Here is a 25,048-nt window from a genome sequence, read left to right as displayed (position 1 = left end):
AGTGGAGCCACTACTGAAGAGCTTTGCAAACCCTGCATTCAAAGGACACAGGAATGTTCTCTCTTCTCAGCGAGCCTTTTCAGAAAAGCCTAAAGTGACTTCCCTTCTCCTGATGCATCCAGTTCAATATGGGCATCACTAGCCTGGTCCACTCACCCATCCACCAGCCATTCAGTTGCAGGTGCCAATACTCCATACAAGCCAAGGCAAGGAATACCCTCAGGGCCCAGTCTGGCTTGCTCCCCAACTATGGGTCCAGACAGAGGACAGCTCTTACCCTCTGCTTCTCTGGGTCCACATAGCGGATGCCAAAGTAGTCCTTCTCCAGCAAGCTGTAGTAGTTGCAGATGTGGTCAATAAGAAACTGCCCTTTGGTCTCCCTCTGCAAAGGAAGCACATTCCATTTTCAGCCATAGCTCAACTCATACATTCCCACCTATGGCAGGACTCATGCATTCTAGTGCTTAAAGAAGTGAATTGACCCACCCCAGCCCCAGTAGCTGGGGCTCCCAAACTCTTTTAACTACAACTCTCAGGGAGATGAGCCATTACACATATGTGCGCACACACACACACACACACACACACATGCATTTGGAACCAAAAGAAGTCAAAAAGACACTTGGCAATGCCAGGCATCAGTACAGTGTATCCTGGTGTGCTCTCGTCTTCTCATTCAAATCCATGTCGCTGAATTTTTCTAATGCTTTTCATGACTCAGATATCTGTATACTCCCACCTAATACACCCAGCACTCCTCCTGGTCACTTTCTATGCACTCATTCACTCCTACAGAGATGTTGTGCAAGGGCCTCATGCTTATAGCAGAAGAAGCACAAAGAGATATGGTACTTCCCAAAGTCATTCAGTACACGCAGAACAAAGCAAGACTTGACACAGGCCAACTAGCAGTAGAATGTGGGCTCCCACCAAGTCACCTTTGTCCTTGCAGTACTTGTGAGTCCACTGCCACTCTCTAGCCACCAAGCACTGGCAGACATGGCAGTGCACTGAAGGGGCTATGGTCTGTATACTAGTGTGGGTGTTAAATGTCCCCTGAAGTCCCACACACCAAAGGCCTGGCCCCAACAGTCGTGCTATTGGAAAGTGATGGAACCTGAGGATGGCCATGGAGGTGTGCCCTTGGAAGGTAGTTCTCCTAAGAAGTGGTTGTAAAAGCCTGACTTGAGCCCACTCTCTCTACTTCCTGGCTCATCACATTATCCTTCCCTGATATGTGCTCTACACCTGCCATCTGTAGTCCCCATCAGAGGCAAAAGTAACAGGGCCACCTGATTGTGAACTTGGGCTTCCAAAGCTGTGGAGCTTCATCAACCTTTGCTCTTCATCAAGTTATTTATCTCTGGGATTTCACTATGGGAATAAATGGGTACTACAGAATGGTATCAGAACGCCCTGGCTCTGCCAAGGAACAGCGGAAAACCTGCTTCCTTGGGCTCCAAAGCTACTTTATCAGGAAGCCATATAAGAGATACATGGGAGCCCAGGACTGCAACCACAGACACGTGAAACCTTGAAACAACCCATCACCCACATTCCAAAGCATTTTCATTTCAACAAAAAGAGAAGTTGGACTAGGTAATTTCTCCATGAGTTAGATTATAGTATAAGATGTCATCAGCCAAATCTGATTGAGAGACATGCCATTTCAACAAAGCCTCAAGCTCTTCTCAGTCTATCTGATAGCGTTAATTTCTGCTCCAATCAAAGTTGCTGACAGATCCTTGGAATGTTCTAGGAATGGAATGTGACCTATAAAAACACAGGAGGAAATTAAAGACGTCTACTGAACATAATCTTGGAAGATCAGTCTGGTCTATGTCATACAACAACCTCTTCATGAGATGCAGACACCAGCAGCTCAGGAAACAGAATGAGAGAGAGCCTCTTCCTGGCCCAAAATGCACTTCTCAGAACAAAGGATCAGGGAATATCAGCACACATTATGATACAAATCCTCAATCTTCCAGAAACTGCTTTCAAGTTTAATTTCAAATGAGCTTTGAGGCTTTACTTCCTTTCTAAAAGAAATCGTTTGATGTAGCCTAAAACAGACAAACATCAAAACAAAATCTTTTATTGAATGATTTGTTTGTTCTAAAGGCAGAATTACAGCAAGGGACAGACATAGAAAGATCTTCCTCTGCTGGTTCATTCCTCAAATGGCTGCAATAACCAGGGCTAGGCCAGGCTGAAGCCAGAAGCCAAGAATGGCGTCTGGTTCCTCCATATATGTGGCAGGGTCTCAAGTACTTGCACCATCAGCTGCTGCTTCCCAGGCATACTAGCAGAGAGCTGGAACAGAAGCAGAGTGCTCAAGACAAACTGGCACTCTGATAAAGGGTGTGGGGGTCTCAAGCCACAGATTAACCTACGGCATCACAACACCGACCCTGTGAAATTTATTTTTAAGTTTCTGAAACTCAGGCAGGCATTTGCTCTGGTTTTTAATACACTCTTATCTCAAGGTACCAGAGTGTGGGTCCTATCTCCAGTTCCTGGTTCACCTTTCCTGCTGAGGCACAGCCTGAGATGTAGCAGTTATAGCTCAAGTAATTGTGTCCCTGCAACCACATGAGGGACTCCAGTGAAGTGCTCTCTGGCTCCTGCATGGTCCAGCCCAGATAGGGTGTGTGTGTGTGTGTGTTTCTCTGCCTCTCATATAGTAAAATAGCGGCTATCCCTGTGGTGCAGCGAGTTAAAGCAAGGCCTGAAGTACAGGCAGACCATATTGACTCTTGTTCAAGTCTCAGCTGCTCTACTTCTGATGCAGTTACCTGCTAATGTGCCTGGGAATGCAGCAGAGGATGACCCATCTGCTCCAGTCCCTGCACCAACACGGGAGAGCCAGAAGAAACTCCTGGCTCTCCCCAGCCCAGCTGCAGCCATTGAGGCCATTTGAGGAGTGAACCAGAGGTTGAAAGACATCTCTTTTTAACTCTGCCTTTCAAATAAATAAGTCTCTTTTTTAAACTAGCAAAAGATAATGATTTATAAAAATAAATAATTTCTATGATTGTCTTTGAACTTTAAGTACTCAAATGACATGCTTTACCAGGTGATAGCTAAATCCAAAGCCTGGATATAGTTCCTTTCATACTTCTGCTCTGGAATTCATCAGAAAGAGGCTGAGCATTATCAACTCAGTGAAGGTAACGCATAAGCTTGTCTGCTATGATTAGATTACAAAGAGTCTGTGCTAAGATGTACTATACAACATACACCAAGACGTGTGGTTCAAGGCAGTGTGCCGTAACAACATCGAGTTTAGCAGACCTTGATGGGACATGACTCCTGTCACTTTGCCCTAAAGCTGTTCTCAAAGCATGACAAGATGCTTTTTTAAAAAGATTTGTATTTGTTTTTACTTGAAAGGCAGAGCTACAAAACGGAAGAAGAGGCAGAGATCATCCATGTGCTGGTTCACTGCCCAAATGACTTCAAAGGCCAGAGTTGAAATGATCTTAAGCCAGAAGTTTTCTTCCAGGTCTCTCACATGGGTACAGCACCCAAGCACTTGGGCCATCCTCTGCTTCTCTCCCAGGCACATTAGCAGGAAGCTACTGGGATGACAAGCAGAGCCGCTGGGACTTGAACAAGTACTCATATGAGATGCTGACACCACATATAGAAGATCGGCTTGCAATGCCACAGCACAAGCCCCAACTGCTTTTAGATAATTAAATGTTGAGACCAGCACAAATCCACTGGGGCTATATTCTTACACTACTCAAGACCCTGGAGAGAAGAGAAAGCACTATAGATGGTGAATGGAACTGAATGCCTTCTACAAATGCAGGTGAGAGTGGCTAAGCTTCCAGGCCACCAGGTAGATTCTAGGCCTTTGCTCAAAGTGTGGTCTGCAGAGCAGCAATACAACAGGGCAGAGACCTCAACATCTGCTAGGAGTAAGCATGATGAACACAGCATCTCGGGCACTGTCCCACTGACCTTGGCTACATCCCCAGGCCATGCCAACTGCAGAAGCATTCTTCTAGGGGGATTTCTTTCAAAAAGAAAAGTACCCAATTTCTCTAATCTTCAGGGGTCATTAGGGAAGGTCATTTTCTCTGGAGAGTGGGCTATATTTCAACTGAAAGGCCTTGCTATCTTGGGTCCACAAGTCTGCCTCTGCCTGGGGCTACAGACATCCAGCCAGCTCACTTCCTTTGAGCAGAGGAAGTTGTGTCCAGACCCACCTTCTGCTCAGCTGTGCTCATGCCTGGAATCTTGATCATTGTTTCAAGCTGTTTAGATCCTTGTGCTAGCACTTGCAGGCCCTAAGTTCAGTTCCTGCACTAAACACAAGGCCTAGTACCCAGGGTCAGCAGCGCACGTGCAGGAATGAGGTATGTGGAGGTACATGCCTGGCCATCCGTGCATACCTCTGACATCAGGGCCAGGGCTAGGGGTTGAACAGGGACTCTAACCTGACCTCTCCACATGCTTCCTCCTGACCATTCCCCACCCCACCCTGCCAGGGCAGAAGCAACTCCCCTTGCTGCCCAGGGCACTGTCCGGCACACTAGAGGCTCCCAAATATGAGCAATTGCCTTGATCTCCTAGAAAAACTGACTGGGGAACAAAAAGAGGCCCCTCCCACCTGCTGCCTGGATGCTTCCCAACCTCCTTCACATCCCAACCAATACTAACTTCACCTAGATGACAGTGCCACCTGGAACTGACCTCCCGTAGAGTTGAGTGTGATGGTTAGTTTTATGGGGTCTACTTTACTGGATTAAGGCGTGCCTAGAAAACTGGAAAGCATTGTTGTGAGTATGCCTGTAAGGAAATTTCCAGATGAGATTCTCCTGTGAGAGTGTGAGGATGAGGCAGGATGACCCTGTTTTCACGCAGGCAGCACTACCCATTGGCTGGGTGTCTGGAGGGACTGAAGACAGAAGGCGACTGGAACTCCAAGAGCTGAGCCTTGCTGGACCCCGCCTTGGCTGTCACAACTCCAGGCTCACAGGCCTTTGCATGCCAGGATTTTTTCTTTTTTTTTTCTTTTTTTTTTTTTTTTTGTCTCTTTAAAACGCAGCTTTACAGACCAGAAGGAGAGGCAGACAGAGAGCGCGATCTTCCATCCACTGGTTCTCTCCCCAGATGGCCATCATGGCCAGAGCTGAGCCCATATGAAGCCAGGAGCTTCTTCCAGGTCTCCCATGTAGGTACAGGAACCCAAGGACTTAGACCATCCTCCATTACTTTCCCAGTCATATTCAGGGAGTTGAATTGGAAGTGGAGCAGCCAGACATGAACTGGTGCCCATACGGGATTCTGGTGCTGCAGGCAGAAGATTAGCCTGTTGAGCCACCATGTCAGCCTCTGCATTCTAGGAGTTTAAGTCCTCATGAACCTCTGGTGGGCACTCAGGCTCTCAGCCTCAAATTGAGTTATCCTGGTCCTGAGCCCCTCAAACTTGAGCTGGGCCAAGTCAACAGGCATCCCAGGGCTCAAGTCTGCTTGGGGACTTCCCACCTGCCATCATTGTGCAAGCCAATCCCCCAACCAGCTACCCCCTTCAATTCCCCATCCACTTTGCCTATCAATCTCTAACAGCCCTGGCTAGCCCATGTAGCTAGGCCAGTTCCCATGTATCTCCTTCCAGGGATGTGTGGCAAAGTGGTTAACAGAGATTTCAAGCCAAAGACCTTCTTCTAAATGCCAACATTTGAATTCCTGGGGAAAATAAATGAAAGAGGTCATAAAAATTCTTTAGATCTGCTACCTAAATTGTATTGAATCACAACAACATTTCACACATATGAGAAATCATAAGATAGAAATGTTTGTGCAGGCCTGTACAGAGTCAACAGGAATTGATTACCTGTTTTTCTAGAAGGTGCCTTAAGTGGTGATTTTTTCTAGAAGGTGCCTTAAGTGGTGATTTTTTCTAGAAGGTGCCTTAAGTGGTCATTTTGATGCCATCTCCGCAGGAGGCCACACAGTCTCAGAGATGTACTAACCAAGCTGAGAGAAGAATCTGTGTACCCACACATTTAAACTTGGACCCTAGTTCTGAACACAGCTGTAAGACTGTTGAAATATTAAAAAAAAAAAAAAAAAAAGCTATAAGCCCATGCTGATTGAGGAAAGATCCATGGATGACAATGGAACATGAACTGTTTGCTATTGGTCCTCCATGAGGTAAGTGTAAAAACCAAAAGCCTCTCACTTTTACACTGATTTCTACAAGGATTGGTCCAAAACAAAATGGAAGAAGACCATTTAGTCCCGGGCTCTCACTACTGAGGGTCTGGGTCTCTCTGATCTAAACTGGGCCTCCTTTATTCATGGCTGAGGCCCACAAGGCCTCCTCTTTTCCTTATATGTGACTGTGCACTGTGATCAACTCATCGTGCTATGGAAAAGCAGACCTTGTTACCCCTGGGTGTTAATGCCTCTCTGTATCCAGCCCTTCCTTAACCTTTCCCAGCTTCTGGTAATCACCCCCCTCAGTTCAGATTAAAGCATTTTCACTTTCATAGATGACAGAGAATCTGTTTCTCGGTTATTTCACTAAACATAATGACCTCCAGTTCCACTTTTCTTGTTGTCAATATCAGGATTTTATTCTTTTATACAGCCGAACGACATGGTATCATGTATTTATGCCACATTATCCAATGCCATTCATTCACGGATGGACAGCCAAGCTGCCTCTGTATCATGGGTTACTGTGGATAGTGCTGCAGTGAGCATGGTAGGTATCTCTATGGTATGATTTCATTTCCTTTGAATACATTCCCGGAAGTGGGATAACTGGAGTTACCTTTAGTTTCTTCAAGATTCAACTTTCCTCTTTACAACACAAGAGCCCTTCAGCCAGTCCTGAGGTTGAGTCCAGTGCTCCAAGGACAACTGTTCAGAGAAAGGCATCTCCATGATGAGGCATACAAGACAAGGTTGTCTGTGCTTACCTTACAACTGCTGTCTGTTAACCGAGCAGCTTTCCTGAATTATTCTGAAGGCGGGATAGTGCCTTTGGGAATTATCTGGAGCTTAAAAACTCTTCCATTTAGTTCCTGAAAATCCCTACCTCCTGCTTCAGGAGTTGAACTGAACGAGCAAGTATGAAAGAAGGTGTTTGTAAACAGCTTATTTGATACATAGTGACTGCCCAATAAATGAGAGCTATCCTACATGCTGTTGGTAATCTGTTGGCGTCGCCCCTCTGATGTCCATGGCCCCTTTTCAAAGCTGCTGAGAGGACTGGAGTCAGTAAAAAGTCCCACCAAATGTGCGTCATTGCAGAACTTCTCATTGCTCTTGCAGAATGGATTAGATACCTCCTCACACCCCACAGATGCCACTTGTTATCAGCACAACCAACCCTCTTATCACACCCTCCCTCTCCTCTCTATCCCAAAGTCTGTTCTGAAAACAGAGCAAGCTCCTGACTCCTCCCCAGCCTGATTTCCACACTGACCAGCTGGTGTCATGCAATCTGAGACCTGATTTCTTCTGATGTAAAGGGGAAATGACCACTACAATGTCCCGACCTACACTCTGGGGCTTCTCTGAACCCTCACTTGGGTATTTGTTCCCCCTAAGTCATGCACCAGGCACAGAGACTGGGATTAGAGATGAACAGTGGGTGAAATACAGCAATTCATAATCTCACAGACATAAAACCCGGAATTTCGCAAAACAAGAAAGAGCTCTGTAAGCTGCAAAGCACTAGGCCATGGGAAGATAGCGTTATCAGTAACATTAAGAATACCCTCAATCTTAAATCTTTGCCTCTGATTTCACAGGCCCTTTGAGACATAAGGAGGTTGAGCCGAGTGGTACTCACTTGCCAGAACTGGCCTCTGTGGGGAGAAAAATGAACAGTCAAGGAACTTGGCTCTTTGCTTGACTCCCCTTGCAGCTAGTTGCTGATGATGCATTTCCTTCAACTCCCTGGATCGGGGCAAAGTTAAAGCAACAAATCTGTGCTTTTTCTAAAGGGCAATGAAGTCAATCCCTTAAGTCAGAGGGAGTTTGTCTTCAGTGAAAAGGTAGCAGATTTAAGTGTCTAATTTCTGGTACTCTGAGCCAAGCATCTTGCTACCTTTCAGATATCTGTTATGTGGAAAACAGTGTGCCAGTTTAAAAATACCTAATGTAGTGCTAGGTGTCAAAGTTTAGAGTTCTAATATCTACCTTCAGGAACGAAGGCACGGATGTAATAATAACTACTGTTTATCTAACACTGTTCCCCAGAACCATGCTAATACTTTGTGTTTACTCTTCTGAAAACCCACTACAGTAATTAATATTCTCACAGTGTTACAGATGAGGAAAATGGGCTCAGAAGTGCACTTATTTATAGGGAGGTCAAGCCAGGTCCAACACCTACGTCAAAGCTGTTGTAAACACTTGGTTAGTCTCTATGCCTTCATTTTCCATGGAGACAGAGGTAGCAATAGAAGGACTGGAGAGCAATGTCGGGCTCTCCTGTTACATGGGCAAGAAGGAGCACAGCACTGTCTATCACAACACCAGAGCTGGGGAGAGGCAGTTTCACAACAGACATCACCAGTCAACCTCCAACACCCACATAGCTCTTCATCTTGTATCATGAAACCAAGATTTAGGAGGCCAGCACAGTGGCTCCAATAGCTAATCCTCCACCTGAACCAGCATCCCTTATATGTGCCAATTCGTGTCCCAGCTGCTCCAGCTCTCATCCAGCTCCCTGCTTGTGGCCTGAGAAAGCAGTAGAGGACGGCCCAAAGCCTTGGGACCCTGCACCTGTGTGGGCGACCCAGCAGAAGCTCCTGGCTTCGGATTGGCTCAGCTCTGGCCACTGCAGCCACTGGGGAGTGAATCAGTGGATGGAATACCTTCCTGTCTTCTCCCCTTCTCTATGTAAACCTGCTTTTCCAATAAAAATGAATAAATCTTTAAAAATGAAACCAAGATTTTGCTCAAGTACATGCATATAAGCACGTACATACAAGCACACACACAGGTGCCCCAAGGAGCCTCAAGGAACTATGCATTGCTCATCTCTAGGGCTCAAGCTTGCTTTTGCAAGGTAATTCCAACTCTCTTATCTAATTGGTTCAAGAAAGGATATGTAATCCAGCCTAGACCAATGAGACATAAGGGACAATTTATCGGGTTTTCTGGGATGATTCTTGCTTACTCTTCTGAAAGAACTTCCAAAAGAGATTTTCTTTTCCCTCTGGAAATTAGGCAAAGGCATGATGAAGCCTAGAACTGCTAAAGGAAATAAACAAAACAAACTAAAATAAAAACCTGAAGATGAAGCCAAAACAGTCCCAGGGAAGTGGAGCCTGTGTCTCCACTCTGCCAATTTGTTCATGCGAACTTCGAGGCATGTTCACACAACCCCTTGTTATTCCAGCTAGCATTAACTGACTTCTCTGTTTATTGCACTCAAAATTCTCCATCAAAAAAGCAACTGAATGGATGCCTTAGGCCCAGAAGAAGAATTCAGAAAAGACAACAGAGTGGGCGAGCAACAGTGACAGAGGCTGCTGGCCAATGAGCCAGAGAGCTGAGTTTGCTTGCCAGTGTGCTCCGTTGAGCCAGCATGGCGTGTTGATATCCTTTATAGTGAGTGACTGCACGTAAGATGTAGATGCTAACTGCCACTGAGAAGTTGGAGGGTACAGGCTGCTGGAGTCCCCTCCTTGGGGGCCCAACTCTGCAGTTTGTCATGTCCCTGCCCTTTCTGGACCACCACTTCTTCTTTCCCCTGCTTTCCCAGATCCTGAGGGCATGAGCATTCATAGCCAAGCAGCCAGAGACAACAGGAGGCCCAGAAAGGATTCCTTGAGTTTTCCTTAGGAGTGTCTGAGACAGTCCCAGAGCCCAGGAGAAGCCCTGATTAGGCACAGCTTGACACTGTCCTCCAAGGCTGATCAGGCACTAAAGCCCCAGTACCCATGGGAGGAAGAGTCTCCCAACACAACAGAGAGGCTGGACAGTGGACAGCAGAAAACAAAGGAGGCAGAGGCCAGAGTAGAGGGGAGTAGAAAACCGGGAGGCAGGCAATGGTCCATCCTAGGTTATGGTTGGCATTGTGCCTCCCAGGAACCTTCTGTGGCAAACACTAGTAGGAGACCTCATTTCTTGGCAACAGAGGTTGTTCAGAGGGTTTGGCTTCTTGGTACCCTGTGCCTGTAGAAATTGCTCTGGGGAAAGGAGACTGCCCCAAGCAATGCCTACTTGGGGGAAAAGAGAATCTGCTGAATCTCCTACCTGCAAGCAAAGAACCAGGCCCTGAACGGATGCTTAGAAGCCCCGTTGAGAGCTTCCAGCCCACTCCACGGCCCTAACAGCAGCTGAGGACTCAGTCTGCTGCTAGGATGTGTTTGCTCAGGACTGAAAAGCTGTGTTTCCTCAGTGAATGAAGGGCTCCCCATCCACTTACCCTCATAGGCAGTTGAACAAAGAACAGTAACGAGAAACTGATCAACTCGATGGTTCTGCTTCCATGGTGAAGGACAAGCATTCGCTAGTTTAACAAAGACTGTGGCTTGATTGAATCACATGGAATGGGTCTGCTTATTTTCTGCTGCAAATGTCCAGCCTATCTGTGTAACTTCACACATTTTGTTTGGGTAAGGGCCACAGCTTTAACTGAAATGCAGCATCCCTGTAGGAAGAAATCTGCTTTTATAATTAGATTTTAAACAGCAAGTGAGACACTGTTTATTGCTTCCTCCCACTGCAGATAGTAACTGGCATTGGATATGTGGCTTTGACATATGCTTAGAAAATTGCATCATCCCAAGGCAATGAGGAAAGAACTCACATGAAGGCTATTTAAATAACAACTTTAAGGGGAAAAAAAAGCAGAAGGACTTCACATGGCCGAATTTATAATTTTCACATAGAAATGAAACGTTGCTTTGATTTGTATTACTGAAATATTTACAGATTATACAGAAGGTCTGGGGAAACCGGAACACCTAACTATGAATACCCCTCTGTCTCCTAAGAACAATCAGTTGACTATGGCTAAGATAATTTAAAATTTAAGTTGAATTTATTAGTGAATTTATGTTCACAAGAAATGAGTAGGGGGAAGGAGAGAGGAGGTTATAATGATAGTAGTGATTAAAAATCAAGAAAAAGAATTTACTAAAGCAAGTCACTCAGAAGGGGGGCAAAATCAACAGATGTCTGAAAATAAGCAAATCAGACAAGACACCAGTGACCACCTCATCCAGCCATACTGTGTGTGGTAGAGTCAAATCCCAAAGTCCAATGCAGCGTACAGCAGTCCATTCACATGCCAAGAAGAGAGGAACACACTGCCATCATCCCAGCAAGAGGCTGGGAAAATGAAGAGCCTTAGAGGAGACAATGAAGAAACAGCACATGCATGAGAAGACGGACTGGTTGCCCCATGACCTAGATCCTGAGTATCTTCTGGAGGGATCAAACAGACAAGCAGCGTGGCCCGGAGCTGGAGACATTTAGTGTCTTCTGGGTGTTTTCCGCCTCTACTGCCTCTCCCGTGTGCCGGGGCTTTCATTTGGAGAGATGTCTCACATACCCAGATCACTCTGTTCCAATTAACGCCAAAAGCCACCTGATGTTTAGGAAGCATCTGTGATCTGTCAGCTCTCCACAGAGATGTCTACCAAGCTAAGCGCTCAAAAGATTCCTGCTTATTTTCCTCCCCGCTTTTTCAGAGCTCAGTACAAGGCTCAATGTTGGGGAGCACTGGCCTCTGAATAATTTACAAGTTCTGCAACTCTAATCCTTTTTACAATTTCTATAACAGCATCTCTATCTCATGCTGAAGGAAAAAAAAAAAAAGGCTAAGGCTCAACTAAACAAATTAACTCACCCAAGGTCAATAAAGCTAGAAACTGACAGAGTTGATACTTAAACCCAAATCTCCTTGATAGTTTCATACCGGGTAATGACAAACTAGTTGCTTTCCTCCTGTGTACCTGTCAACACCAAGCAAAGGGACACCCTAGCTTCTAAGTCCTCAAAAGTTAAGGCAGGGATCAGCTTTGTGGCATAGCAAGTAATGCTCCTGACTGTGATGCCAACATACCATATGGGCTCTGGTTCTAGTCCTGGCTGCTCCTCTCCTGACCCAACTCTCTGTAATTGCATCTGGGAAAAGGCAAAGGAAGATAACTCAAGTTCCTAGGCACCTGCACCCACATGTGGGAGATCTGGACACAGCTCCTGGCTCCTGGCTACAGCTTGACCAAACCATTGCCATTGTGGCCATTTGGGGAGTGAACCTTTCTCTATGTTTCTTCCTCTCTGTCTCTCCCTCCTTTCTCCACAGCTCTGCCTTTCAAAAAATTAAAATAAATACTTTTAAAAAGAATATAAGGCAACTCAGAGCAAGAGTTTTTGATACTTGGAGAAACTAAAAAATGTATCATAATTCACACAGTGAACACATTGCTAAGACAAGGGTGGACAGTGGTCCCCTCAAGCTAGGCCAATAAGAGATGAAAGCTAAGTGAGGACAGGTGAGATGGATCTAAGGGGAGGGGATGCTAAACAGGCCACAGGTTATGGGAGTTCCCCTGGCTCTGGCTCTACAGCACTCAGGAGCAAAGAAGAGCAGGTCATCACAGAAACACTTGAAGAAAAATAAATTCAATCCTTAGTGTCAGGTTAAACTTCTGACCTCAGAAACAGAGGGGGGTGGTTGACCTTCTAGAGGAGGAGGGGAAGGGAGGGAAGGGGAGGGGAGGGAAAGGAAGGGGAGGGGAGGGGAGGGGAGGGGAGGAGAGGAGAGGAGAGGAGAGGAGAGGAGAGGAGAGGAGAGGAGAGGAGAGGAGAGGAGAGGAGAGGAGAGGAGAGGAGAGGAGAGGACCAGGGACCAGTGTGGTGGCATAGTATGCTATTCTTCTGCCCTGTAGTGTTGACATCCCAAATGGACATTGATTGTACTTCTGATCCAGCTCCCCACTTACAGCTTGGGAGGGCAGCAGAGGATGGCCCAAAGCTTTTGGCCTCTGTACCCATGTTACAGACCCAGAAGCTCCTGGCTTCTGGCTTCAGATCAGCTCAGCTGCAGCCATTGTGAGCATTTAGGGAGTGAACCAGATCTCTCTCTCTCTCCTTCTCTCTCTGTAAAATCTGCCTTTCCAATAAAAATAAATAAATCTTTTTTCAAAAAAACTCAATACTTCATTATCAGTTATCAAGCGACAGAGAACCTAAGGTATGAGCCAGCACAACAACTCCCAGAAGCCCTGTGGGCAAGCCAAACCCGTTTGAGGTCTTTAGGCACCACACAGCCTTTCTCCTGCTAAAACCTCCAAATCTCCTCCCCACTGGGCCAAACCACAAGGCACAAGGCTTCATCTTCGGTGGTCCCTAACATCCTGAAAGTAGCTTCTTTCATAGCAAGAAGTCTTCTATCCTCTGCTGCAGAAAGAAGGAGGAAAAACAGCAAGGTCACGGCAGAGGGTTGCTTGGACACTCACGTGTGCTTCAAATATTGGCATAACCTGGCCAGTGGGCCTCTGCGATGACCTGGCACACACCACTATCATGCTTAGCTGAGGCAACATCCTCAGAGAGTTGTGAAGGCTGAGGGAACAATGAACCAAGCAGAAAAGAGATCCCATCAGACAACGGGGCTAGCCCGAACTCCTCCACCATCTTAACACACAAGGGGAGGGTGTGGCCACTCCTCCAGGGCAATTCCAGTACACCATGGGCAGAGGTGAAAACCACCACAGGAAAAGGTGCTGTGCTTTGCTGAGTGCTGATCATCCATGAGGGGCCCATGCCAAGTGCAGCCCAGAGGTGATAACTTCTCCTTCTTACAACCCCAGCACTAACTGTATTTGAGTGGTTGACCTTCTAGAAATGTATGATTTCCACCCACCTCCATCCTAACTCTTTCAAGCTATTTATCACTTTTTTTTAATCTTTTAAACTGTACTGCTTACCCTGTCCCCCTCCCACCAAAACAAACAAAGCCAACCCACCAGGGTTCACAGTTCCACCCTGTGGAGGCTTCGTGTCTCACTTCATTATTGTTCTCATTTTAGTGAACAGGCTGTTACCAGTCCATCAGCACACAGCCCTTGTGAGTTATGGAAAAAACCACTCTGTGCCCCTGGAAGGGGGCAGGGAATTCCTGTACACACACATTCACACACACACCCCCACCCTCCCACACAGACACACACACATAACACACAAACCATTTGTCACAAATATTTAAAACTAGAAAGATGTAGGCCGGGCTTCCCGACTAGCATACCTCCCCCTTTCTTCCAGCTATTAGTCACGAAGGAGGAAAAACATTGTGGCTATATTTATACCGCTTCTGACTACACAGCAACCCAAGCCAAGGGTGCTTCATTTTTCTGAAACTAAAAATACATACGATGATGGATGTGACTATTAATCACCATTATCAGCTATCGTAAACCAGCTCTCTTTGTGAAGCCTCCTCTGCCTTTTTTCTTTTTACTGCATGTGACAGACTGCAGCTTCCTGAAGGAAGAAAACCATCACATCCACTCTACCAACTAGCTCCCTAGTACAGACCAACATTCTCATCCATTATTTAGCAAAGCATCAACACAGAGCCTAATGGCATCACATAAACACGGAAGGACATGCAGAAATGTGTGCTAAAAGCAAATACTAAAGTGAGCCCCCGCCCAATTAGGGGTTGACTCTTTTTTTAAGGGTTGATTTCTTTTTTTTTTTTTTTTAAAGATTTTATTATTATTGGAAAGCCAGATATACAGAGAGGAGGAGAGACAGAGAGGAAGATCTTCCGTCCGATGTTTTACTCCCCAAGTGAGCCGCAACGGCCGGTGCTGCGCCGATCCGATGCCGGGAACCAGCAACCTCTTCCAGGTCTCCCACACGGGTGCAGGGTCCCAATGCATTGGGCCGTCCTCGACTGCTTTCCCAGGCGACAAGCAGGGAGCTGGATGGGAAGTGGAGCTGCCGGGATTAGAACCGGCGCCCATGTGGGATCTCGGCGCGTTCAAGGTGAGGACTTTAGCCGCTAGGCCACGCCGCCGGGCCCAAGGGTTAATTCATAAAGAAGCGTGTGAAGATAGTCAAAGCAAACGTAGAATGAGAAGAACAAACCATTGTATCAAATCCATAAACACACACACACACAAACACAAAATAAAGAAAGTGCTCAAGATGGTGAGCAGGGTTATCTTTTTTTAAAATTTTCTTTGTGTTTATTTATATTTCTGGCTTTTCTAAAAGTAAAACAATATACTTCTCTTTAATCACCAGTTGACTTCCAAAAAAGCATGCAGACTATCGTCCCACATGACAATGGACAAGAAGTATCCTTAAGACTCTCCAACTGTAATCCAGCTATCAGAAAATATCCAGAAGTACTGCCTCCTTCTCAACCAGGATGGAAGAGAAGCCAAAGAGAAAGGCTGAGTCGAAGTAACAATAAATTAACATCACGGGCTCAGACCTTCCTGCTTCTGTCACCAACCTGTCTGGGCTTCCAAGTGCCCAGGTGTACAGCTATAGGCTGGGCTGGGCACCAGTGGAGGCTCGTCCCTTCCCAACCCCAAGCTCAGGCCCATCTTGAACTTCCACAATGCCTTCACTGCAGAGTGCCGCCCTGTCCTAGGACTCAGACAGACCTGTTTGCATCTGAGCCCCAATAACTGGCTCCCCTGTAAGCTGTGCAATGGGACTGGTCAGTGGTAGTAAAGATGAATGGGGTTGAAAGGTCCCCCATGCCTCTTTGCTGATACCTGTGATGAGCATGGGACCCCCAAGCTGGCCAAGTTTACTAGAAATGAGGCAGGGCTGCATAGCTGAGTGTTGCTAAATTCTGTCCTAATGAAATTTCTGCCAGTTTTACCCCCCAGCACATTATAAACCAATCAGCAACTCATTTTCATTTCTCACAATCTGATCGCATTCTATTTCTTACATGCATGCGCACACACTGACACTGCAAGACATTGGTTGTGATAGGACTGTAAAGCAGTTGGGGTTAGGAGTTCAAGCTAAGGAGCTGCATGCCTGGCTGGGCTTCCCAATCCCAACACAAAGAGAGCAGCCCTTTGCTTCTTCTGCCTCCAGTCACCAAACACCGACTTGGCCTGCTTCCCTGTCCTTCCCTGCACCCCACACCTCCTCCTTCAAATCTGTAAAGCACCTCTTGATCACTCCTCACCATCCATATAGACAGAGTAGGAAGACAAGAAGGAGAGAAGTCAGAGGCCACTGGAGTAAAAAAACAAGTCATCGTGCTCAACTACAGTGTCTTGGAGGACCTGACTGGCAGCATCACTCACATCCCCACTGCCCACACATGCTCCCTGAAAATGAGGAGAAGCAGCAGTTCTCAGGCTCCTCCTCTTGGGAGGGAGAAAAGCCCTGAGAGATAACAAATACCAGTTGTTCCCAAAGATCTTGAGAAATCAAGGGTGTTGTTCCTTGCTCCAGCAAGTCAAGCAAAGAGCCTGGAGATCCCAAATCAAACACAACTTTCAACTCAGGTTTACTGTCATCCCATAAGTGAGGAGACTTTAAAAAGTTTATAGGGGTAGGGGCCCAGCACATGGCTTAGCGGCTAAAGTCCTCTCCTTGAACGTGCAGGGATCCCATAGGGTCGCTGGTTCTAATCCCAGAAGCCCCGCTTCCCATCCAGCTCCCTGCTTGTGGCCTGGGAAAGCAGTCGAGGATGGCCCAAAGCTTTGGTACCTGCACCCGTGTGGGAGACCCGGAAGAGCTCCTGACTCCCAGCTTCTGATCGGCGCAGTACCAGCTGTTGCAGTCACTTGGGGAGTGAATCATCAGATGGAAGATCTTCCTCTCTGTTTCTCCTCCTCTCTGTGTATCTGACTTTGCAATAAAAATAAATAAACCTTTTAAAAAGAAAAAGTTTATAGGGGCCCAGCAAGGTGGCCTAGCAGCTAAAGTCCTTGTTTAAACGTGCCTGGATCCCATATGGACACCGGTTCTAATCCCAGGAGCCCCACTTCCCATCCAGCAACTTGCTTGTGGCCTAGAAAAGCAGTCAAGGATGGCCCAAGGCCTTAGGATCCTGCACCTGCATGGGAGACCTGGAGGAAGTTCCTGGCTCCTGGCTTTGGATCGGCGCAGCACTGATCATTGTGGTCACTTGGGGAGTGAATTATCAAACAGAAGATCTTCCTCTCTGTCTCTCCTCCTCTCTGTATATCTGATTTTGCAATAAAAGTAAATAAATATTTTAAAAAAAAACTTATGGAAAGGGGCTCGTGCTGCGGCATTGTGGCCTAAACCTTCACTTAATGTGCCAGCATTTCATGTGGAGGACAATTCATGGTCTGGCTGTTTACTTTTGATCCAGATCCCTGTCTGTGGCCTGGGAAAGCAGCAGAGGATGGCCCAGGTGCTTGGCCCCTGCATCTATGTGAGAGACCTCCAGCAAGTTCCTGGCTCCTGGCTTCAGAACAGTTCAGCTCTAGCCATTCCGGCCATTTGGGGAGTGAACCAGCAGATGGGGCATCTGTATCTCCTCTTTCTGTAACTCTGTCTTTCAAATACAGACAGAATAATTTGTTTCTTTTTTAATTCATGGAAAATGGAATCGAAGTGCAAGTTTATCTAAATGCAAGAAAGAGTGAAAGCAAACATCATTTATTTCATAATACATATTTTCTAATGAACATTTGGATGAACCCATCTATGATGATTTCAAAATTATTTGCACCAAACTATTTGCCTTTTCTTTTTCACAAACTGTTGGAGATGCTCTCCCACCACTGCCCCATGATGCCTCTGAGAAGATGAGTTCCTTGGATGCTGGACAACAGATGGGATGCCAACAGGTCTTCATTTGACTGCCAGAAATGTGACCACTGCCCACAGCACAGTCCTCCGCTGCAGAGGGTTGATAGTTCCAGAAAATCCAACTGCATGCATCTGTTGTTTGAGTTGCTGGTTTTGTTGGTAATGATTGTTTTGCTGGTTGGCTTTGGTTTTGCTTTCTTTTCCACATTGCCCTCCAGTCCCTTTTACCACTTAGAATGCAGCATCGAATCGGCCCTACCCTCAGGGATTCCCTTGTGTAAGCATAAAACCTCCCCTCTCAAAATTCACCACTTCACAGGGCAGATCTGCTGCAGGACTGCACCTACATGGCCGCCTCACAGAGCACCAATGCCTTTCCATGACACAGCTCTTCTCTGCCCTCATCCAGAAACGGATCAAATACAACCTGGGCATCCCCACCTGGTTGTCATATAGGATTGGGTATCTCTCTTACTTTATCACTACTTTCAAGCATTCTTCTCGCAAGTGAACTTATCTTTCATCACATTATCCACTGAATTTCACTGAATAATTATTATACATGTTAGTGATTAAAAATATTCCTTAGACCATAGTGAAATACCCTTTTACTTGTCAAGAGCACAAAGCAAAAAACAAAAACTTAAAAAAAAACGCCAACCCCAACAGACTTGACAAGCCTGCGGTGCGTACTGGCAAGCATGGGAACCAGGGTAGGGGGCAGAACTGGTGGGGGTTATGGGGAGCCGCCCCAACTAGGCTGCAGCTCCAACCGGTTTGCGTGAGGACCGAGTATGAAGTGGGCAGGATCGAACTGGACTATAACACCCGTTGGTTCACAAGGAAGACAGGCCTGGAAACAGAACGAACCCAGCAATCCCAACGACCAGCATGAGCATAAGCTGATTGGTGCGACGGACGGTGTTGGACTGTGTACTAGCAAACTCGCGCAAGAATCAGGCCTGGGATCATCTCAGATGAAGTTCTTTGGAGATCCCTCCAACTGAACTGCTGATCTTAGAACCCCAACCATGAAGAGACTGTCAGCCAGTGGATTCTGAATAGGGCTCATTGCGATTGGAACTGAGAGACTGGCAGAAATCCAGAACTGATGAACTATCAAAACTGTATGAGCAGGACCCTCAGAGCACGCCTCCCGTTGGGGATCTGGGATGGGTGGGAGGTTGGGTGGGGCTTTTCCCTTTGTTTTTTTCCCTGACCCCAGATACAGGGTAAAATGATATTGATGTGGAAACAATGGTATTACCCACTTCCACCCTGTAGCCCTTTACACTTTGTTCCCTAATCAACTCAGTAAGATTATTAAAAAATAATTTTAAAAAAAATACTTTGAAGTGAAAAAAAAACCAAAATGCCAACCCCAACCAAAATACAATGATGGAATCAAATACTAAGAACACCCAAAATTAAATTGGATATGGGTGAACATTTTTTAGAGATACCGTGGAGGAGTTTTAGTCTCGTGTTTCTCTTCCCACAGCTATTGCCATGCCCCGTTTTAAGAGTCATCAGCCTCAGCCATCCTTCATCTAGAGGCTGTAATTGGCAGCATGAAAAGCAGAGGATAGCTAGACCTCCTGCAATTTACTTTCAACTGTCTAAACTCCTGAAGAAGAAGCGAATATGGGAGCCGAGACTGCAAACATCTGAAGATTTATTTACTCATGGCCCCTCAACTAGGATGGCTGAAACAGCTGAGAGCTGCTTAAGAACCTCTCTGCTCCTAGCTTCTCCTCCACCACCCTGTCTCCCCTTTCTTCCTCCCCTATCTGTTCCTCTTGTCTTCCTCTCTCCCTCTCTTTCTCTCTTCCTCCATGCAACGATGCCATACGTGGTTAGTCTGGGCTTCTTCACACCATGGCAGGCTCAAGGAGACCAAACTTTTTACAGCTTGTTTTCCCCAGCATAAGCAGTCTCCACGGGCCCAGGCAGAAGCTGCCTTTGCTGTCATATCACTCCCACTACATCCTAACTGCTACATTTGAGTCAGTAAGCCCAGCCCACATTCCAGGGAAGGGGAGTTAAACTTTCCCTCTCAACGGGAGGAAGAGAAAAGGATGTGGGACAATCTTTAGTGCACCTCAAAAGAAGAAGACTTCTTACAGATTAAAAAAAAGGAAGGATTGGGGCCAGCATGACATAGCAGATAAAACCACCACCTCCAGTGCCAACATCCCATATGGTCACCAGTGGGAGTCCTAGTAACTCCACTTCCAACCCAGCTCCCTGTTAATGCACCTGGGAAAGCAGTGCAAGCTGGCCCAAGATGGACCACTGCCACCCACGTGAGAGACCCAGATAACACTCCCTGGCTTTGACCTGACCAGCCCCAGCCACTGCAGCTATCTTGGGAGTGAGCCAGAGGATGGAAGCGCACTCTCGCTCTCTCTCTCTCGCTCTCTCTCTCTCTCTCTCTCTCTCTCTCTCTCTCTAAATCTGACTTTCAAATAAATCTATCAATCTTAACAAACAGCGGTGGGGTAAGGCTAATGATCCTGTGCTTACTCCCTGGATACGACCCATCTTGGCAGAAAAGACAGTAATAAAGAAGGATATGGTATACCCAGAGAAATGAGACTTCAACTATTAGGCTTTCTGGCCTCACCAGGTTTCCACATCCCAAAAATCATCAATGACAGGCTGCTCTAGACATAGATTCAGTATGGACATGTCTCCCTCCCAGAGGTTCACATCCACTGAGACCTCATAACCTCAGCACAACCCTCAGTGGAGAGCAAGTTCAGGAGAGACGGACCTTTCCCAGGTGCCCCAGCTGGAAGGGGAACCAGCAGTTTGTGGAAAATAGAGCTGCAATCTCACTTCCAGCTGAAATGGGGATCTTGCCCTCAGAGCCTCTGTCTTCTTCTTTCTAACCTAATTCCTAATCCTTTATTGAAGAGTCACTCTGCAGGTCGAAGATGAGCCCTCTCTGCTTTATCTCCTTTCCCCACTCATCTCCAGTACAAAGTCAAGCTGTTGCACAGGCACCCTCAGGTACAAGCCACACAGCAGCACAAGGCTTGAAAGACCTGCCAGTCGGGAGGGAGGCTCATGCAGAGCTGCCCACAGAGATTAGAGTTCCCATCCCATGCTGGGGAAGGGGAGAGAAGGCAGAGGGCAGCAGCTCTAGCAGACAAACCTAACACCCAACCCACCGTCCTGCCTTGGGCAGCTCAGAGTAAAAGCTGTGATGAATTATGCAAGCCATGCCATTGCCCCCCTCCCAAATCATCATCTCTATGCAGGTCAGCGACATCCTCAGCAGTTGTGAAACGCAGCTGCTCTGCAGACATGGAGGTGAACTTCCTCTCTACCAGGCTTCCAGAGAGCGGCCCCAACTCAGGTGGGATGCTGAGCAGAAAAACCACAAAGACACTAAATGTTTGTGATAGCAAACCTAGGGTAAGAAGGAAGCCAAGCTCATGGAATCAAAGGTTCACTTCCTATCCTGAGTTACTGGTCCAAGAAAGGGGTTAACTTGCCTGTCCTTGTTGCACTTACCTTGCAACCTCCCATCCAGCATTCATTAAACTGAACATGTATATATTAAGGGTCTAACCGCTCTACCTGCAGCTTGCTGCCTCGTCACCCAACCTCTGCCCTCCCTTGAGGAAGCCCCACCACAGCATTCTGTCAACACAGAAAAACCCCAACTAGTTTTTATGTTGGTTTCCACAATGATAAGACTTCTATAAGAAGATAGGAGATTCTACAGAGTAAATTGGCCCCAACACACTCTTGTACATAGTTATGACCCAGCTCCATTTCCTGATAGATAAGGGCCAATATTTTTACACATATTATGTGCCAGGCACTATGCCCAGCCATTTATAGTTATCAACTCATTAGCAGTCTCTTTAGGAGATAGTAACGATCATTATTACCACTTTATAGATGGGGAAATGGAGATTCAAGTAAGAAACATAGGTGTAAACATTTGGCATACACTGAAGGTGCTGGTTATGAACCCTCACCCCACGTCAGAGTGCCTGGATTCGATTCTCAAGACCCAGCTCCCAATTCCAGCTTTTTCCCAATGAAGACCCTGGGAAGCAGCAGTGATGGCTCAAACAACTGGGTCTACAGAGCAGACCTGGATCGTGCTTCCTTCCACTACAGGCATTTGAAGAGTGAATCAACAGATGGGGGTTCTCTATGTCCCTGACTCTTGATCTCTCCTATAAACTTATTAATATGATCTGGGACCCAAGACCTGAAGTCTCTTCTCTGCCTACCTAAAGCCCCTGCGCTTTTCCACCAAGCTACTGGTCCTCTAACATGGATTATGTAGACATTGTTGTTGCACCTTCTTAATGAGCCCCCATCTCCCCACAACCAGCCAGCTTTCCCCACAATTTCCCTGAGTGCCCTCTGGACATAGCACAGAGCTGATGAACAGACACACAAACCCAGCCTTCAATGCCATTACCCATGGTCAGCCTTCCTTGCAAGTTAGGAGTCCTCCTAATTTTTCTCTCACCAGATAAAGGGGGGAAATGACCGTGTATTGATATCTTACCTGTTCTTGAGAAGGATCCTTCCTTTCACTCACAAAAAGCTCAAGAAATTGTCAAGTTTCTTTCTAAAGAAACATATTTGCTTTTTCCTAATCCAATTACAGGCCAGAACTATCTGCCCTGTCCAAAGCATGAGCTGCTTAGTAATTAGATTCATCCACCCTCACACCCTGAAGTCCTGCGGTTCCTCTGCTCCCCTCAGAAAGCTTTGGAAGATGATTCTCAATGACAGGTGCCCCTCTGCCATGTCTCCAAGTGTCTGGGGCAAGAGCAAACAACCTCAGCTGCTCACCTTCCTCCAGACTAGAACCTCACCTGCCCCTTTGAGATCTGGCTTAGTCAACAGCCAGTGCCAACCTGTGCCTTACACTGTGGGTCATTTCCTGTACCAGGCTTTTAATACAGTGATTTTGCAGTAGATAAGATGGGACTAACCCTGCAATTACAGATAATACAAATCGAATAGAAACATCTTCATCTTCATTTTAAACTTACTTCGCAAAATATTGTAATGAATGAGTCAATCCTTGCCAGTGCTAGAGAGAAAAAGATGGAGGTTCAACAAGCCTTACTGTATACAAGCCACAGCTTGGGGTTCATCCAGAGGATGCTACCTAGCCCTGCCCCAACACTACAAAGTGACTTCACAAGGAAATACTAAAGAACTGCTCCTAAGTGCCACAGATGAATTTCAAACTCTGGTTTCACTTAGTTGCAAAGTTCAGTCCTATCAAATGCATCTAGGAATTTCTCAATAGGAAGTGAGGGGGTAGGTAAAGCAGTTGCAACTTATTTATTTTCATTTTATTTGGAAGGAAGAGAGACAGAGACAGAAGCATACAGATCCTCCCATCACTGGTTCATTCTCTAATGAGTACCCTCTGGGAGGCTGCAGGCAATGGCTCAAGTAACTGGGTTCCAACCATCCATGTGGGGGACTGAGATGGAGTGGCTGCCTTCCATCTTCAGCCTGGCCCAGCCCTGGCCATTGTGGACATCTGAGAAGTGAACCAGCCAGTGCAAGGTATCTCTCTCTCTCCTACCTTTTAATACATATCAATCAATCAATCAATCAATCGATGATCAGATTTATGCAGGAGCCACAGATCCTTCTGTAACACTTCAGAGTGTGGAAATCTAGGGAACCTATCATCTCTCTGTCCAGTGCCTCAGTATGTGGGCTGTACTCTCATTGTCCCTGGCACCCACACACATAGGGAAGAAATGTGCCAGTCTATGATGGGCATAAATACAGTGACATAGAGGAACATACCCTATATGTTCAAAACAGGATGCCAGCTCTACCACCTGTAGGTATGATGGTTAGACACAGTACATGGATCCACTTTCATGAATGATCCATCTTTCAGCACTTTGGGTACTCATCCATCAAAGAATAGCTGTGAGAATGACTGTGAACTGATTTTGCCAAAAGCATGATGGAGACTCGTGTCGTTTAACAGAGCCATGCACCCTGCCCTTTCCTTAGCTTCCTCAGGTTCTTCCAGTGCATTAATTTAGATAGCCAGAAATCTATGTGTATAAATCTTACACAGTTTCTCTTTCAGAAGTACCTTTACTAATCCTTTAACTAGTAAAGAGAGAAAGAAGAGGAGGAAGAGGAGCCACTACTGGAGATATTTCAATATCTCCTGCCAGAATGTACCTGAACAATATCCATTACGTTGCCTGTTCTAACATTTGACACAAATAATTTTTCCCAGCAATGACAGCATCATAGCCCTAACGGGAACCAACCTGTAGAACAAGGTAAGGCTCTGGGGTTCACTTTCTGCTTGGAGAAAAGGACTGTACTCAAATAAAATAACTATATATCATCCAAACACAGAGGGAAAAAAATACCCAAAGGCAAATCGATAAAGCCAGGAAGTAAATCAGTAATTGCATAAGAAGGGGGTGCAGTGGCAGTGGGCCTGAGGTTTCTTTTCTGGGGGATGGAAATTTTCTAAAATTAGATTATAAGATGATTGCATGCCTCTGTAGATTTCTTAGACAATCATTCAACTGTACGCTTAAAATGAGAACATGTAATGGCACATAAATGATACTGCCATAAAGCTCTTTTCAAAATCGTCCCAAAGTGGATCATATACACATAAGTGTGAAAGATAAAACAAGAAAACTTCTGGGGAGTGATATAAAAGAATCACAATCGGGCCGGCGGCGTGGCCTAGCGGCTAAAGTCCTCGCCTTGAATGCCCCGGGATCCCATATGGGCCGCCGGTTCTAATCCCGGCAGCTCCACTTCCCATCCAGCTCCCTGCTTGTGGCCTGGGAAAGCAGTTGAGGACGGCCCAAAGCTTTGGGACCCTGCACCCGTGTGGGAGACCTGGAAGAGGTTCCTGGTTCCCGGCATCGAATCGGCACATACTGGCCCGTTGCGGCTCACTTGGGGAGTGAAACATCGGACGGAAGATCTTCCTCTCTGTCTCTCCTCCTCTCTGTATATCCGGCTTTCCAATAATAATAAATCTTAAAAAAAAAAAAAAGAATTAAAAAAAAAAAAGAATCACGATCTTGGGAAAGGCAAGGATCTCATAAACAGAACACAAACAGCACTAACCATATCAGAAAAGCAGTGATCACAGAGACCTCCTGGGAATTAACGATGCCTGTTGGACAAAGATACTTGGTAAGACACTGACACTGAGGAGCCATGCCCCAGGCCTGGCAGAGATCTCTGCAAACCTTGCACCAGATCAAAGACTCATAGCCACAATGTA

General features: G+C 46.3%; 1 protein-coding gene across 3 annotated transcripts in view; it reads right to left on the bottom strand.

Moving 5' to 3' along the window:
* The window catches only part of FRMD3 (FERM domain containing 3), a 262,640-nt gene that overhangs the window by 118,327 nt on the left and 119,265 nt on the right, over positions 1–25,048 (bottom strand). For all 3 annotated transcript variants that reach the window (XM_004581134.3, XM_004581133.3, XM_058672580.1), the window contains exon 2: positions 278–382. In XM_004581134.3, the coding sequence (XP_004581191.2) occupies positions 278–382 (105 nt within the window). The remainder of the gene's footprint in view (positions 1–277; positions 383–25,048) is intronic.

The sequence above is a fragment of the Ochotona princeps genome, chromosome 14 (assembly GCF_030435755.1).
Source record: "Ochotona princeps isolate mOchPri1 chromosome 14, mOchPri1.hap1, whole genome shotgun sequence".
NCBI classification, from domain to species: Eukaryota; Metazoa; Chordata; class Mammalia; order Lagomorpha; family Ochotonidae; genus Ochotona; species Ochotona princeps.
The sequence above is the reverse complement of the archived record's forward strand: the minus strand, read 5'-3'. Positions and strand labels throughout refer to the sequence as shown.